At 37.1% G+C, this 15,443-nt stretch overlaps 2 protein-coding genes across 2 annotated transcripts; one reads left to right on the top strand and one right to left on the bottom strand.

Annotated features, from left to right (window-relative positions):
* Window positions 1-972: 972 nt before the first annotated feature.
* Window positions 973-3,779, top strand: ppil1 (peptidylprolyl isomerase (cyclophilin)-like 1). Its single transcript, XM_029502355.1, has 4 exons — window positions 973-1,130; window positions 1,386-1,540; window positions 2,339-2,407; window positions 2,631-3,779. Exons 1-4 carry the CDS (start codon window positions 1,075-1,077, stop codon window positions 2,849-2,851), a joined length of 501 nt encoding a protein of 166 aa, XP_029358215.1. The 5' UTR covers window positions 973-1,074; the 3' UTR covers window positions 2,852-3,779.
* A 2,054-nt stretch (window positions 3,780-5,833) lies between these two features.
* Window positions 5,834-14,960, bottom strand: LOC115044104 (sodium- and chloride-dependent GABA transporter 2-like). The gene is made up of 14 exons (XM_029502949.1): window positions 14,828-14,960; window positions 12,374-12,508; window positions 12,113-12,253; window positions 9,638-9,725; window positions 9,328-9,460; window positions 8,184-8,318; window positions 7,995-8,098; window positions 7,532-7,656; window positions 7,270-7,382; window positions 7,037-7,174; window positions 6,763-6,865; window positions 6,349-6,449; window positions 6,086-6,256; window positions 5,834-5,945 (listed from the first exon to the last, which is right to left on the bottom strand). Exons 1-14 carry the CDS (start codon window positions 14,958-14,960, stop codon window positions 5,841-5,843), a joined length of 1,725 nt encoding a protein of 574 aa, XP_029358809.1. The 3' UTR covers window positions 5,834-5,840.
* Window positions 14,961-15,443: the final 483 nt, after the last annotated feature.

Here is a 15,443-nt window from a genome sequence, read left to right as displayed (position 1 = left end):
AACATTTTGTTGGGAGTAGCGTGTGTATGTGTTATGAATGTCCACTAAGCGGCTCCAGAGAGCACCCATCAGTTTTACGTCATGTGGAAGTGTACAATGTGGAGAACACCGGCTGTAAACATCTCAGAAATGGGTTTGCTTCACTTGTCATATAGTACACAAGTTTGCTTTTGTTAAACTATTGAGCACTCTTTTGGGCCAAAGCCTACTGAAGTTAAAATGACTGATTACTTGATTTTCCGGTAGGAGAACGCTTCGCCTATCATTAACAATTTCTCATTTGTTTGATTGTTCCAACAGAAAGGCAAATTAAACATCCATCCCATAGCTACATAGCTAACGTCAGATAGCTCTCCTCATCAGTAATAACAGCATTGGTCATGTTACTGCTGTAAACACGCGAATAATGAACGAAAGAACCGAAGTTATGAGTCCTGAACGAATCACTCATTCCTACACTGAGCCTGCGTTTATGGCGGTACACAACGTGGATCCATTCAATTACAAAAAAGCTATCGGCATCCAAAGATCTGTAATTTCTCATTGTTGTGTGAGTATATTCCGAACAAACAGGAAGCTAAATAGCAAGCAATTAGCCCTCACTGGATACTCTTCTTATGCCAAATATTTTCTAACATAAGGGGTGTAATGTTAAAATTTATAAAGCCAATAAAGTTACGTGCATTCATTTTTTTTTAACTCTAAGTTAAGGTTGCTGAATTGGCAAAAGTTGTTGATGTTTAAAAGATGATTAAGTCTCCAAAAGGCCGACAAACAGGGATAAAAAAAAAAAAACCCTACAGATTCAATAGGGTTCTCACACTGTGGAGTGCTCGGACCCTAATAAATGAAAAATAAACAAATGAATAAATAAAATCCCGAACACACAAAGTTGAGTCCAGCAGGGGGCGGCCATCAGTTCGGATCTGCCTCCAACTGTCAGGGAGCCAGCGGACACCACAGAAGAAGAAATCCCCCATGACTTGAATGAAAGCGCTCTGCTGGTACAACACGGATATTTTAACTAAAACGTTTTGTTTATAGAAAACTAAAGATACGATTATTTGAGTGACTATGTCGGGAATACCCCCGGACACATGGCAGCCCTCCACACTGGCTTTGGAGACAACGTGAGTTTATATAAAAAGCCCAGAATGCTAACTCTGAATGCTAACCTGGTTGGTAATATTAGCTTTGTGCGACTGGAATTTATTCTTGGGCTTAAAGAAGCCAACAAATTCTGACTTTTGATTTTTGTGTTTGTTAGGTTTTTTTATTTGAGTTCTTTAATGAGAAACATAGAACCTCAAATTAATCAAGCTTTTAGCAAAAAACAAAAAAAAAAAATGAAAACACTTCCTGCTGATTTGGATTGTACCTTGCAGGATGGGGACGGTGGTTCTGGAGCTCTACTGGAGACACGCACCGAAGACCTGCAAAAACTTTGCAGAACTGGCCCGGAGAGGCTATTACAACAACACGAAGTTTCACAGGATAATCAAAGACTTCATGGTGCAAGGCGGAGATCCCACAGGCACAGGTGGGTTCATTATGTCCAAGAATAAAGGATGACACATGTGGACGCCACTGTACCATAGAAAGTTTAGTGGATGTTATTATTATTATTATTATTATTATTAATAATTCATAGAGGTTAATTTAACTAGTACTTAATTGGTACAAGCCTAGAATTGCTTATAGTGAATGACTAGTGAAAGTATTTCTGTTGCACGCCCATAAAGCTGAAGGTCTCTCAATGTGATATGTAAAATTTACTAACTGTGGAGAGTAAATTTCCATTGCAAAATAATTGATAAGTCATGGAAACTTGGTTCTGTTTTCTACATAATTGGTAACAAGCTACATCATTAAAGATGTATGATTATGTCTGCAATTCCACAAAATTAAATAATTTTCATAGAAAAGCAGTTTTGCGATCTCAGGCAATGTTATGTTTCCATCTTTGTGGGAACAAGTTATCAATAAAACAGCTTAAAGAGCACAGTTTTGATGTAGTATTATTAAACAAGTTCCAGAACCTCATAATCAGGATCCATAAATCTTTTCGAAAGTCCACCTGAAGTGGACACCATTTTAGCAGCACATTAACAATCCATGATCATTTTATCCTTTTCTATGCCATATATAACTTAAAATGGGATATTGTGTGTGTATATTAATATTTATATATTGGTATAATATTGAATATTGTGCTGGTCTTTTGATCAAGGTAAACCTTAATTATCTTAGGCTTTGGGAAAGAAGAGCAGGCATCACTCATGACTATTTTCTTTGTCTTGATCACTTTTCTTCATTGTAATTTATGTTTTCCTAACAGGTCGTGGTGGTGCCTCCATATTTGGTAAACAGTTTGAAGATGAACTGAACCCAGAACTCAAATTCACAGGTGATCACTATGGAAAATTGCAGTTGAACAGAAGGTGGTAGATATAGTACCATGTAAATTGGGAAATAGGAAATACTAACTCTTTCTTGGTCATGTGATGGTTTTCTTGAAGTCTGATTATAAATTGCCCAACATAGCACTACTATTGCACAACTTTTGGATGTTTGTGGTAATTGATAGAAATAAGTCATAAAAATTGCTCCTTACTTTGTGTTCCTGTTAGGTGCTGGTATTCTGGCAATGGCCAATGCAGGACCAGACACCAATGGAAGCCAGTTCTTCCTCACTCTTGGACCCACCCAATGGTTGGATGGAAAGCACAGTATTTTTGGAAGAGTGTACCAGGGGATGGGGGTCCTGAACCGGATTGGGATGGTGGAGACAAATGGTCAAGATCGTCCAGTTGATGATGTCAAAATTGTCAGAGCTAGTGTGCCCAATTAGAGAAAATGTAAATTTTTTTTACAATAATTTTTAAATAAAGGTGTGCTGAATTTGTAAATATCTTTTTTTTTTAGGAAATGCAGCAAATCCATGAAAAATTTTCATAGATGAAAGTAATGCACTTATTGTAATTATATTATATAGTGGAAAATGTTTCTGTTGGAACCCCTAACTTCAGTACTTTCTTTACTCCAATGAGACATAAATATCACAGTATCTGAACAGTGAACGTTTGTCTGTTATAATCTTAAATGCAGGAGTATGTGTAAGGTATGTATAATAATAATAATATTAACATTAAGTCAAAACTAAACATATCCCAAAAAAGAAACATTAAATATATATAAAAATAAGGTTGCGTAAAAAAATGTAGGACCCTAATTCCAAAAAAGTTGACTGTGTAAAATGTAAATAAAAGCAATGCAATGCAATTGACAAAACCATATTTTACTCCCATTAGAACATAAAGAAGATATCAGATGTTGAATCAGACATTTTTTATCATTTCATGGTCAATATTAACTAATTTTGAATATGATAGCAGCAACACATCTAAAAAAAATGGTAAGGTGTTAAAAAAAAAAAACAATACAAAGGGGGTGGGAAAATACATTTTACTGGAATTTGCTAATTTTATTTTTTGTGCTTTAAAGTGAATCTGAGTTGATGTACAAAAGAGTTTTGCGGAGACCCCCAGACTGGTCTCTGAACTCTGGCTTAGCAGTTTTTCACGCCTGATAACTAGTTATTGTTCACACTTGTCCACATATTGTTTTACTCCCTTACTCGCATGCATACACAAGGAAAATGAACAAACTACAGAATGGCATGACACAAATTTCCAGTCATAAAAAGTAAAAAAAAAAAAAAACTAAAAAAAAACAAACAAAACAAAACATAAAAAACCCTCTCAAGTATTACAATACCATCCACAAAAATACCATGTATCTAAAAGAGTAGCACTATAAGGCAGTGTAAGACGCTAAAGGACAAAACCACACGAGCATCTTGAACACTTTGAACAATTTGACAGTCTGAATATGTGGATTTATTTGGTGTAACATTCTCCTCCATATATTTTTCTGTATACTTTAAAAAAATCTATAAATTACGTACAATATACAATGAATTATAAAATGTTTCATAATTAAAAGCATTATTATTCAAAAATATTGCTTAAGTCAATGACTGTTACAAATGAAACAAAGGTAAACAAATTATGTATTTTAAAAGGCCACACAAGTGTAATGACTGTTTTCATAGCTCAGTTCAGTATGAAAATCTACAGGAGAGACATGTATGGAACCTCAGTCAACACCATTGGTAATGATTATCATGTTGATGCCGTAGTGGCAGGAGATTTAGAGATTTCACAGATGGAATCACACGAATGACTCAGTATTTTAAAATAAAGAATCTGGCAGCTTCCCAGCCTGTTCGTTTAAAAAAAAATACCGGAGATCGAAGAGAACAAAGAGGAGGGCTGAGGATTAGAGCTCTGTTGGTCACACTGGTGAACAACAACAAAGGGTTTTGAGGTCTGAGGTCAAAGGCATCCTATCAGTTCTCTCTCTTTTTTTTTTTTTTTTTTTTCTTATTCAACAGTTTGATTTTTAGGTGTATGGCCTCCTCAATGTGGATGCTAAAACAACAACAATAATATGATGCATTTCATTTTTGTGTCTCTCTCTCCAAAATAAATTAAATCCATCTACCAGCACCCAAGACAAAGATTAAAAACTACTCTTCAGTCAGAGGTAGTAACAAAGGCTAAGTTTGTTGCCTTTGGTTGTAGCTGGTCAGGCTGTTTCCTGTAGCCTGCATCCTAAGATATGAAATCCATAGGTTGTCACACTAACCTTAAGGACATGACAAAGTTGGTTTTGATTTTCTCATTAAGCTCTTGGCAAGAAAGTTGGATTTTCCCAAAATATGAAAGCCTTCAAAGTAACTAGACAAAACTTGTGCATATTTTGTCTGCAATGGGTGTTATTTTGTGAACCAGCGTGATCAAAATTTAATGTTTGACTGCTAAAACTATTAACTAAAACTACCCAGTCTTAATGAAGAAGATTAGTTTATGCCTACATTGGTTTATACCTGAACTGGAATAAATAATAGAAAATTATAGCAAATTCCACTCTCTTGTCCTCCATTTTTCACATTATGTAAAGTACTTAACATTCAAACCCCATTTTTTAAAGGCACTTTTACTATAACATACATTTTATTCAGAGTACTGATTCAACTCCTTTACTCAAGTATAAGTAAGAAATTACAGGAAACATTCTGTAAGTAAAATTAAAAGTAAAAATGAATTTTTGCCGTTAATGAAACACAATACATCTTTTGATAATTTCTGTTACGGTACAAGCTCTCGTTTCTCTCTCCACCGTCCCCCTCACTCACTCGACTTCTTCCCGTGGTTACCTGCCCACCCCCTTCTCTCTCTTTCCCTCTCTAGTTCATCACGTCTTTTATATATGGTTTTACGTCATGTCGTCAACTGTGGAGGTTTCTTCTTTTTTTTAAAGTAACACCTGTTTCTACAATGTAAGGAGTAGATAATACATATTTTTGTGTATAAATGTAGGGAGTAAAAGTAAAAGTCGCCAGAAAAATAAATACTCAAGTAAAGTATAGATGCCTGAAAAATCTACTTAAGTACAGTAACAAATCATTTGTACTTTTTTACTTGTCATCTCCGATTTTATTCTAAGTTTAAATAATGCATTAGCAGCTTGAGTAGTTGCCCACAGCTAACAGGCAGCAATGATCGTGAATGAATTTGGAGGTTGATTGTTCTGCTGCCTTAAGTGTCCCTGTGAAGGACTGTAATGCTGTGCCATATGGTGGCTACATTGTAGGTTAAAAAAAAACAAAACATTTTCATATGACATATTTGAAGGACTATATTCAGATAGATAACCCCCCCCCTAAAAAAAAAGACACATGTTATTCTTCAAAGATTGGCATTTCATTGAATGTTTCAAATTTTTGCACCATCTTGAATGTGCAACGCAGCACTGGCGCTTCCCATTTCCTTTGTCATCACTGGAAGGTCCTTTGAAGGCTGGGCGCTTTTCTTGATGCGCTAGTGAATTGAATTAATATTGTAAAAAATACGAATTCAGCACGGGCATCGTATTCTCAACTTCAAAACAAAAAAAAAAAAACATAGTTTTCAGTGAGGTTAATATATTAAAATAATTTCAGTCTAAATATTCCACTGACCTGACAGAGAGTTCCCTTTCCGTTGGCTAGTTTGCAGAGCATGGTGAGTGGAATCATAGCAAGAGATGACATGGCCAGAAACCAGCCAATCCAGTAAGCCCACCAGGGATACACATAGGAGTTGTTGAATTTCAGGGGGGTGTATCTCAAGAGCAAAAATACAAATGTGCCCTATAAAGGGAACCAAATCACAAATATAAAACCCATGTGAGATATATTATTATATTAATATCAGCGTATTGTATTCTGGTGAAGACACTTACACTGCAAACAAGAGGGGTTGTATACAGCCAGCAGTACTTGATCAGTGGCATTGGTTTGTACCCAATCATGTCCTCAATGTTGTCACAGAAGCGTTCAGCTCCTAAAACAAACAGATTACATGTAGCATTGTCTCTAGATATTACATAGGTGAATTCATCTCATTTTTTATGTTTTAAGTTTTTCCCTCATTAATCTGGCCAGGCTAGCTTTTACTACTTTAAGCATTTGTTTTTTTTTTCTTTATAAGCACTTAAGGTAGCAGCTGTTTTGTCGAACAGCCTTACTTAATTTAGCCACTATTCAAAGCCCTTAGAATCAATCTGCATTGGGACAGTTTTGGCTATAGGTTCAAACAATTTGTATCCTGTCAATGTGGACTATATATGTAAATACCATATAAAGCTGTTTCTCACCATAGATCCACCCAATGATCACTGACTCCATGAGGGCCATCAGTAGGAGAGTGGGACCACTGCACACGTAATGATCAAATATCTGCAGAATGTACGTGCCAGCCTAAAAATGACAACAACAATAACAATACATTGGTCAGGATATCAGATCGCTAGTTAGTTTGTTTAAACATTTCAAACTTATTCATGTCCTTGGGTATTTCGATGCTGTGTATTGCTGCTAAATGATGACTTCCTAATGTGACCAATAATGACTGCACCTATGAAAGCTCACCTCTGTCACCAATAACAATCCAAAGAGATAACAAACAGTACAGATGAACATTAGAAGAAGCTCTCTGTTGTATCCTTTTCGGATTTGGGAAGGGTAGAGATCTGTTAAAGAGGTCATGATGCTCTCCAGCCCAACAAACTATAGAGTGACAGAGACAGGTTAATATATATATATATAGAAACGATGCTGGACATTTTGTGGGAGAAATGTTAAAATGAGGCGTAGCAGCTGACCTGGCCGTCAATTCCTAACAAGATGATCATTGTGAAGAAGCACACGGACCAGACCTGGGGCCATGGCAAAAGGGTCACAGCTTGCGGGTATATGATGAAGACAAGGCCAGGGCCTGCAGAGAGAAACCATCACTGTAATTTTTTTTTAAGATGTGACTTTGATTACGTAATTAATTGAACTCTTTTATAAAATCCCAAAAACAACATAGGTCTAATATGTTAAATTCTCCCAAATTTACATTGGTTATATGTGAATTTATACCTGATTCAGCAACTGCAGAAATATCAATCCCTTGTTTAACTGACATGTAGCCCAGAACTGAGAAGATGGCAAAGCCAGATATGAAGCTGGTCCCACTGTTTAACAAGCAAAGATAGAAGGTGTCTCTGCAAAGCAGAAAAATGTCAATTATTTCTGGATAACAAAACCCAAAGAATGATAACGGACCGATAAAGATGCACCATGTTCCAGAAATAAATTGATGAACAGTACATACAGCAGATGCATACTGAAACAGCAAAATCAAAATGTTACTTAGCGGCCAAAAATAATGAATAGATGCACAGATTGCATCTATTCATTAAGGTTGACTTTGAAATAAAAATTTTACATGAGTGCTTGTGTTCATGTCATGTAAATGTTTTCTGATTCTTGTGTACAGGAGTCACGCACATAAACACAGGAAACTTTCCGGGGCTGATGATGAGCCTACAAAACTACTCACTTATAACAGTTGTTGTTGTACTTGTTGTAGCTTCCAAGCGTGGTGAGGCAGCCCAAACATATGGCATAGGAATAAAATATTTGTGTTCCAGCATCCATCCAAACCTATGAATCAGTGAAAAAATTGGTCTGAGTTTCAACAACTGCCAGCTAAGCTACAGAATATTGCAAAGTAAAAACTAAATGAAACCTGTGGGTCAGTGAGTCGTGCAGGATTGGGATACAGGTAATACTTGATGCCTTTGAGGGCTCCAGGAAGGGTCAATCCTCTGATAAACAGGACAGCTAACATGACGAAGGGGAATGTGGCTGTGAAGTAGGTTGCCTGCAATAAGGCAGAAGAAACGTTTTTTATGATCTCACAGCCCGTAAATATTAGTAGAGGACTGACACCTCACTTTGCCTACTCAATCTTAAAGCACCCGCCAAAATCACATAACTACAAGCAGGGTTCTAAATTAACACCCACAAATGCGGGTTAAAATTAATTTTGGCCGGTGATGCATGAGGCAATCGTGTCGGTCAGAAAGTGAAAAAAAAAACAAAAAAACAAACAAAAACAAAACAGCTCCATTATCCTTGAAGGTTGTCAACAAGGCACTAACAAGGCTTTCACCAAAACAGATGATTTTACTGCCATCACTTCACACTGAGGCAAAAAAACCGTGTGAGTCTCGTGAGACACAGAGGATTCTTGGCAATGATTGCAAAGGCAGTGCTTCCAGTTGACCTTCTCAGAATCAAAGACTCCACACCAGACCTTCTTATTGGATGTGTCATAACTGGCTACAGGCTATAGAGTGAGAAACAGACTTCATTAATAATTCCTTTGGTTTGGGAGAAAGTGGCAGGTGAGAATTCCCTGCGTGTGGCAACACGCCTTGGTTACATGTGTATTATGTGGAGATTTCCATTAATCTGTTGGCCTTTCCCGTTCTATTGTGGCTAAAGTTGTTTTTACTTCTTCCTACTCCTTTTTGAGCATTTTAAGATTACTGCTGCAATCAATTTTTTTTGTTGTATTTCTTGTTTAAATATGTTCAAGCATGTCTTTTATTTTATAAATTAACTGTTGTTTATATTCATGTATTTTTTTAGTTTTCAAAGCCAAAAAGAGCCTCTGCAGAGGACCTAAAGAGCTCTGGATTAACATCTCAGATTCAGTCTCCTAAAGCGCTCCCTCTCTTAAATATAAATAGAGCAAAAAAAAAAAAAAAAAAGGCTGAAAAGAAAATATTTAAAAATGAGTGAAGAAAATAAAAAAAATGCATGCTATGACAACTTGTACACATGACAAATCTGATTTTTGAGTGAAGAATGGCGATTGTTTGTACCTTTCCTGTGGATCTCACTCCCTTCCAGACACAGAAGTAGCAGATGATCCAGGCCAGAAGGAGACACAAGGAAAGGTCCCACTGTATTTTTCCCACGGCCTCTATCCCAGAGGATATATTTAACACCCGTCGTCTGAAAGTACCGAAGTTATCAGTGTATATGAACCAGTCATTTGAGACAATCTATTGTACATGTTAAACTCTTCAGTGTCACACTTTGACTAACACCTGCACAGGTCTTTGTTATGTTAGCTTTATTCATCCACAAAAAATCTGAAATGTTGTAATGATTAAATTTAGTTTCACTTACTGCCAAAATTCTACAACTGATGAGGATGAATTAATCTGTGAGGTCCAGTTACCAGTGCTGTTATGGTTGTTTAACACCACACAAGCATCTGAAACAAATCAAAGAATTGTTAAATATTAAAATGCTAAATTAACGGATCAGAAGATCAGTGTCATGTGAAGTGATATGTTAAACGGTTTATTTGAAACTAAAAGCCAATAAGTCAGATATCATACCTAAAAATAAACGCATTGTATTAATACACAGGTGTAACGGTCCGTGTGTGTATTTTTAAAGAAAATACTGAAAATATTACCACGCTAAAACAAAGCGGAACTACACGCCCCTACTTGTTTCCTCCGGGTGACGGAACACTATCGCAAAGCCCCGTATGTTGTTGTTGAGCCATCCTACCAACCTCGTTTAGCATGTAGCACAGAGCAGCTTGACTGAGCCTGACTCAAGTCTGAGTTAATTAATCTAACTAACGACTCAGTCTAACATGAGAACAGATGAGCCTGGCAACTCGTGTTAGCACCCAGTGTTAGCGCTGTTATTTTCTGGGGTTTCTACCATAAAGAATTAAGCTTGAGTAACATTTCAAATTTATTTCAACTTTCCTGGAAATTTTAAATTGTTTTGTTAAAGAGTTTTGTTTTGTTTTTTTTTTATTTAACTGAGCAATTTGAATGTGAAGTTTCAAATGCTTATGGTATTTTCTCTATGCCGCACGTTCACACGTTTTTGTTTATTTGTATTTTTCTGTACCGAAAATGTACTGAACTGTGATATAAAAAACCGAGATACATACCGAACCGTGACTCAATGTTGAGATTGACTATCAGGATTATTGTTAAATTTTAACCAAAGCAAATGTTATTGTCACATACAGTAGGCTCGTTATAACCATATGGTGCTTACATTCCTGCTAAGGTACCGATATGTGCATCAAAATAAAACAGGTCTCCTTATTCACCAAAATTCAGTGCTTCTTCTGAAAGGACAAACAAAACTAAGAAAACAGCGTATGACCTGTTCTTGTTTCGTCTCACTTGCCTTGAACCCAACATGACGATCTTCTCGGGACAAGCCCCTCGGCCTCTGCTACGTGAGGCATTTTTTGTTTTCTTTGTTGAGATATTTTATCGCTTTCTGACCGGCGACTGCTCTCTCCTGTGGCGCTTTCCCCGGGTTACCTGTTACTCCGTCCTCAGACACTGCAGACTGGGAATACCTGTACAAGCCGAGCTGCAAGGTGGTGCAGGGAGCAACTCTGATTGGCTCATGGAGGCACGTGATCAGACGGTGGTTTACGGAGCGCGTTTTCTCCGTCAGCGCGAGGAAAGGTAGGTTGGCTTTGGTAAAAAAAAAAAAAAAGCGTATGATACGGTAGGTTGGCTTTGGTAAAAAAAAAAGCGTATGATACGGTAGGTTGGCTTTGGTAAAAAAAAAAAAAAAAGCGTATGATACGGTAGGTTGGCTTTGGTAAAAAAAAAAAAAAAGCGTATGATACGGTAGGTTGGCTTTGGTAAAAAAAAAAAAGCGTATGATACGGTAGGTTGGCTTTGGTAAAAAAAAAAAAAGCGTATGATACGGTAGGTTGGCTTTGGTAAAAAAAAAAGAGTATGATACGGTAGGTTGGCTTTGGTAAAAAAAAAAAGCGTATGATACGGTAGGTTGGCTTTGGTAAAAAAAAAAGAGTATGATACGGTAGGTTGGCTTTGGTAAAAAAAAAAAGCGTATGATACGGTAGGTTGGCTTTGGTAAAAAAAAAAAAAAGCGTATGATACGGTAGGTTGGCTTTGGTAAAAAAAAAAAGCGTATGATACGGTAGGTTGGCTTTGGTAAAAAAAAAAAAAGCGTATGATACGGTAGGTTGGCTTTGGTAAAAAAAAAAGAGTATGATACGGTAGGTTGGCTTTGGTAAAAAAAAAAAGCGTATGATACGGTAGGTTGGCTTTGGTAAAAAAAAAAAAGCGTATGATACGGTAGGTTGGCTTTGGTAAAAAAAAAAAAAGCGTATGATACGGTAGGTTGGCTTTGGTAAAAAAAAAAAAGAGTATGATACGGTAGGTTGGCTTTGGTAAAAAAAAAAGCGTATGATACGGTAGGTTGGCTTTGGTTATAAAAAAGCCTATGACAAGGAGCGTTGTATGATTTTAAATATCGAATTTGATCGTGGAAAGCCGAAGTCGTAATCATGATTAAATTTCGATTAATTGTGCAGCTCGAGTTACACTCCTTATTAATACCATCCTTTTTGATAACAGCTTAGCAAACACAGATGTAATAAATAATTCATAGCACATCCTAATTCACTCATGTTAAATAGTTGGCACCAATTCTTGTCTTCCCTGATGAACACGTTCTCTTTATCACATTGTTTTTACGTTATTGTCACGTCTCCTTACAACAACATGCTGTCGTGTTGTACATTTTTATAAGCTGTCCTTATTTATTATTTATCACATAAGGGGGGATAGATAACGAATTCACCTGTATTCCATGTATTATTACAGGTGACCCATGGCAACTCCCTGGAAAAGGAGGAGAAAAAGTAGAGAAATGCCCAGGCTAAGATCACAATGTAGCTGATACTCCCATAGAGAATGATGATTTGGCTGGCGTATCCCATGCCTGGAAACAGAATAAAATAAAATAAAATATTTACATTGCATCTTTTTGGGGTTAATTCTCCCTTTCCCCCCAAATCCTGCTTCTTAGCATCACAGTCCTGATAGGTGCACCGTAGCTCACCTTCAAACAAGGGACTGACCTTCCTCCAGCACATGATTCCCCCCTGACTGGTGTACTGGCCCAAGGCCGTCTCCAGTACGAACAGGGGAATACCACAGCTCACAAGGAACAGCAGATAAGGAACGAAAAAGGCACCTGCAAATAGTTTGAGACATGCTCATTGTTCCCGAGCACTTTCCACATTATGCTGACATGTTATAGTGTGAAAAACACAGGTTTAATGCTGTCATTCATGCTGGTTGACTGTCACACTATTACAGGGACGCTTGGAAACCACTGAGCTGGTCTAAATATTAACACTAATCACCTATGTTTTTATAATGCACTTCTCAGGCTGTACTTTATGAATATCCGTATAGACATTAAAAGTTGTTACCCACCATTATTTATTATCTTTTTTAAAACTATGAATGCAGAAAACATTTTTTTTAGGTTTTATTTTGTTATCATGTTTGGTTGCTTTTGTCTGCTAAGTAATATTTATTTTATCTTATTCATTTGTTGTATAGTAGAATTAAAAATGTATAATAGGCTATATTCTCTACAGTGATACATGCATAATCACTTAAGGCTGTTGCTTATTCTAAATTTGTGTTCATGAAACTTCTAAAAATGGCTTTAAATACTATCTTGGTAAATCACATTGCTCACAACACTTTAACAAGTAGGAGGTGATCAGGAATTAGTTTAATTTCTAAAGACTTCCCATAACAGATGGTGGCATGGCTGATGATGATATCTGCACCTGAGGACTGCTGTTGACAGGTGTTGTCATAATTTGGGTTCAGCCATGGAGCTGCATACTGACCCAGATACAAAAGCACACGTGGTCATGTCATCTGAAACAGCACATGGCCTTTCAAAGGATAGACTACATAACCACAGCATGGCCACTGACATGTGTCTGCTAAATACACGGAAAGGATATGTTTATAAAAACAGCTACTGGAGCACAGTCTACTTTATATTATATAAAATCATTTTGGTGTTGGATGGCAAGCCACAAGCTCTTTGGGGAAAGGTGACACATTTTTCTCAAAGTAAATAAAAGTTCATTTCAATATCCCGCAATTGTTGCAGGATACTACGGTGTATCCTACAATAAAAAAAAAAGTTTCCTTATCATCAGACATCAAGTAAAATGAAGGTTGCATGTTCTCCCCTGCATGTCTCTGTGTGTTTCCTCCCACCGTCCAATGACATCATGTTTGGGTTAACCGGTGACTCTAAACTGTGTGTGAGTGTGTGACAGGTTGTTGGTCTCTGTCTGTCTCTGTGTGTTGGCCCACCCCCGCCCTCACCCAGTGCGAGCTGGGATTGGCTCCAGCAGCCCGCGACGCAGAAACGGATAAGCGGTTGACGATGAATGAATGAATGAATGAATGAATGAATGAATTAACGAATGAATGAATGAATGAATGAAGTAATATAAAGTAATACGATGCCAGCGTGAAGTGGAGAAATGGCCTGTTATTAAATGGTCAACACCTGACTTTCCTATTCTGTGGTGAGTGCAGTCATTAGTTCAGAGACGGACTGCAAACACAGTTCAAACACAACAGCATCGCATCTGTTATGTTTTATCTAGAGAGCAGATTATATTGTTATTAAAGCTGATTCACTGCATTGCTAGTCATATCAATTTGGCTGGAGTTTTATAAAAACGTGAGAATCAGAGGGAGTCAGCAAAGAATGTGACTCTGCTCTTCGTATTAACAAAGGCAGTACATATTTATTTAGCCTGTCATAACCTGCCAGACCAATAATCGTCAAATGTGAAATAGAGGGAGGCACACAAGAATAGGGAGAACATTTTGCAGTGGACGCCTTTCATGTCTGGAGACTAAACACACAGATTTAAAAAGTTTTTAGAAAGTTCGGTTTGGATTTTCAAATTTAAGAAGTTAGATCGCCCTCAGTCCAAAGGGATTTTACTTTTAAATGTTAAACACGAACATGCTACAAAAATATACATCATATACTTGTCATGCAATAAACTAACAAACCTGAGACCGTCCAGATTCAGGTCTCTTCCTCAGATTCCGCTTGAACACGCACGGTGGAGCAAAACTGAAACTTTCATGTTTGGAGACTAAATAAAGAGATTTATAAGGTTTACATAAACTTCTATTGATTGATTGATTTTCAAATGTAAGAAATTAGCTCTTTCTCACTCCAAAGTGATTTTATTTTAAATATAATATACGAACACGCAACTAAAATATGCATAATATAAAGCAAAAAAATAAAAGAATAAAATAAAGTCAATAAAAAGAGAAATATCTAATAGCTGTCCTTTTAGTGGACAACGAAATATTATCATTAGTTTTGTAGACTATATAAAAGTTTTTATTACTTTACTTTGGATAGTGTTTAGCGCAATAATGCAATATTATCAAAGAATGGCGAGGATAATAACCTACAACCACGTCATTAATAAACAGAAATACTCACCACCACCATTCTTGTAGCACAGATATGGAAATCTCCACACATTTCCAAGTCCAATAATGGCACCAGCGGCAGACAGGATGAACTCCTTTTTACTGCCCCACTTTCCTCGGTCCTTTGCTGTTTGTGAAGTCATCTTGGTGGGCCTTGGTGGGCAGCATGCACTGAGCACCATATAACTGCGCGAACAGGCGTTTAATAACACGCCTGGCACAGAGCCTTCAGTATCTGAAATGACAGGCAGGGGAATGTCTGATGCAGACTGGTGTGAGGTTACCTAATTGTCAGACTACAGGGTTGTTGTTTTTTTTGGCCACAAGGGGGACCTCCAGAGGCCGAGTAATTTGCCAGCAAGTATTCAGTGTGACTAATTCCCTTTTTGGACATGGTATTGAAGGCTGTGAAAACACGGCTCCCTGCCTCGCACTTTGGAGGCAAAGTTGGGTAAACCTACACATCTCCTCACTATTGGGAGATGTGTAACTTTATTCAAGGAAAATAGATTTTAACGCAACCTTGAATATAAGATAACCAAGTGTCAATTCATTTGAATGGAAATAGACATTGGTATGGTTTTATATATTAAAACATGCCAGAAAATGACCTTTTAAGGTGCTTC

The sequence above is a fragment of the Echeneis naucrates genome, chromosome 5, assembly GCF_900963305.1.
Source record: "Echeneis naucrates chromosome 5, fEcheNa1.1, whole genome shotgun sequence".
NCBI lineage: Eukaryota > Metazoa > Chordata > Actinopteri > Carangiformes > Echeneidae > Echeneis > Echeneis naucrates.
This window is presented reverse-complemented; position numbering and strand designations above follow the sequence as displayed.

Coding starts and splice junctions, on each gene's coding strand:
- LOC115044104 (XM_029502949.1), bottom strand. CDS start 14,960: ATGACTTCACAAACAGCAAAGGACCGAGGAAAGTGGGGCAGTAAAAAG. Junction 8,319..9,327: donor GAGTGAGATCCACAGGAAAG/GTACAAACAATC, acceptor GCCTTATTGCAG/GCAACCTACTTCACAGCCAC. Junction 8,099..8,183: donor CACGACTCACTGACCCACAG/GTTTCATTTAGT, acceptor ACTGATTCATAG/GTTTGGATGGATGCTGGAAC.
- ppil1 (XM_029502355.1), top strand. CDS start 1,075: ATGTCGGGAATACCCCCGGACACATGGCAGCCCTCCACACTGGCTTTG. Junction 1,131..1,385: donor ACACTGGCTTTGGAGACAAC/GTGAGTTTATAT, acceptor TGTACCTTGCAG/GATGGGGACGGTGGTTCTGG. Junction 1,541..2,338: donor CGGAGATCCCACAGGCACAG/GTGGGTTCATTA, acceptor TTTTCCTAACAG/GTCGTGGTGGTGCCTCCATA.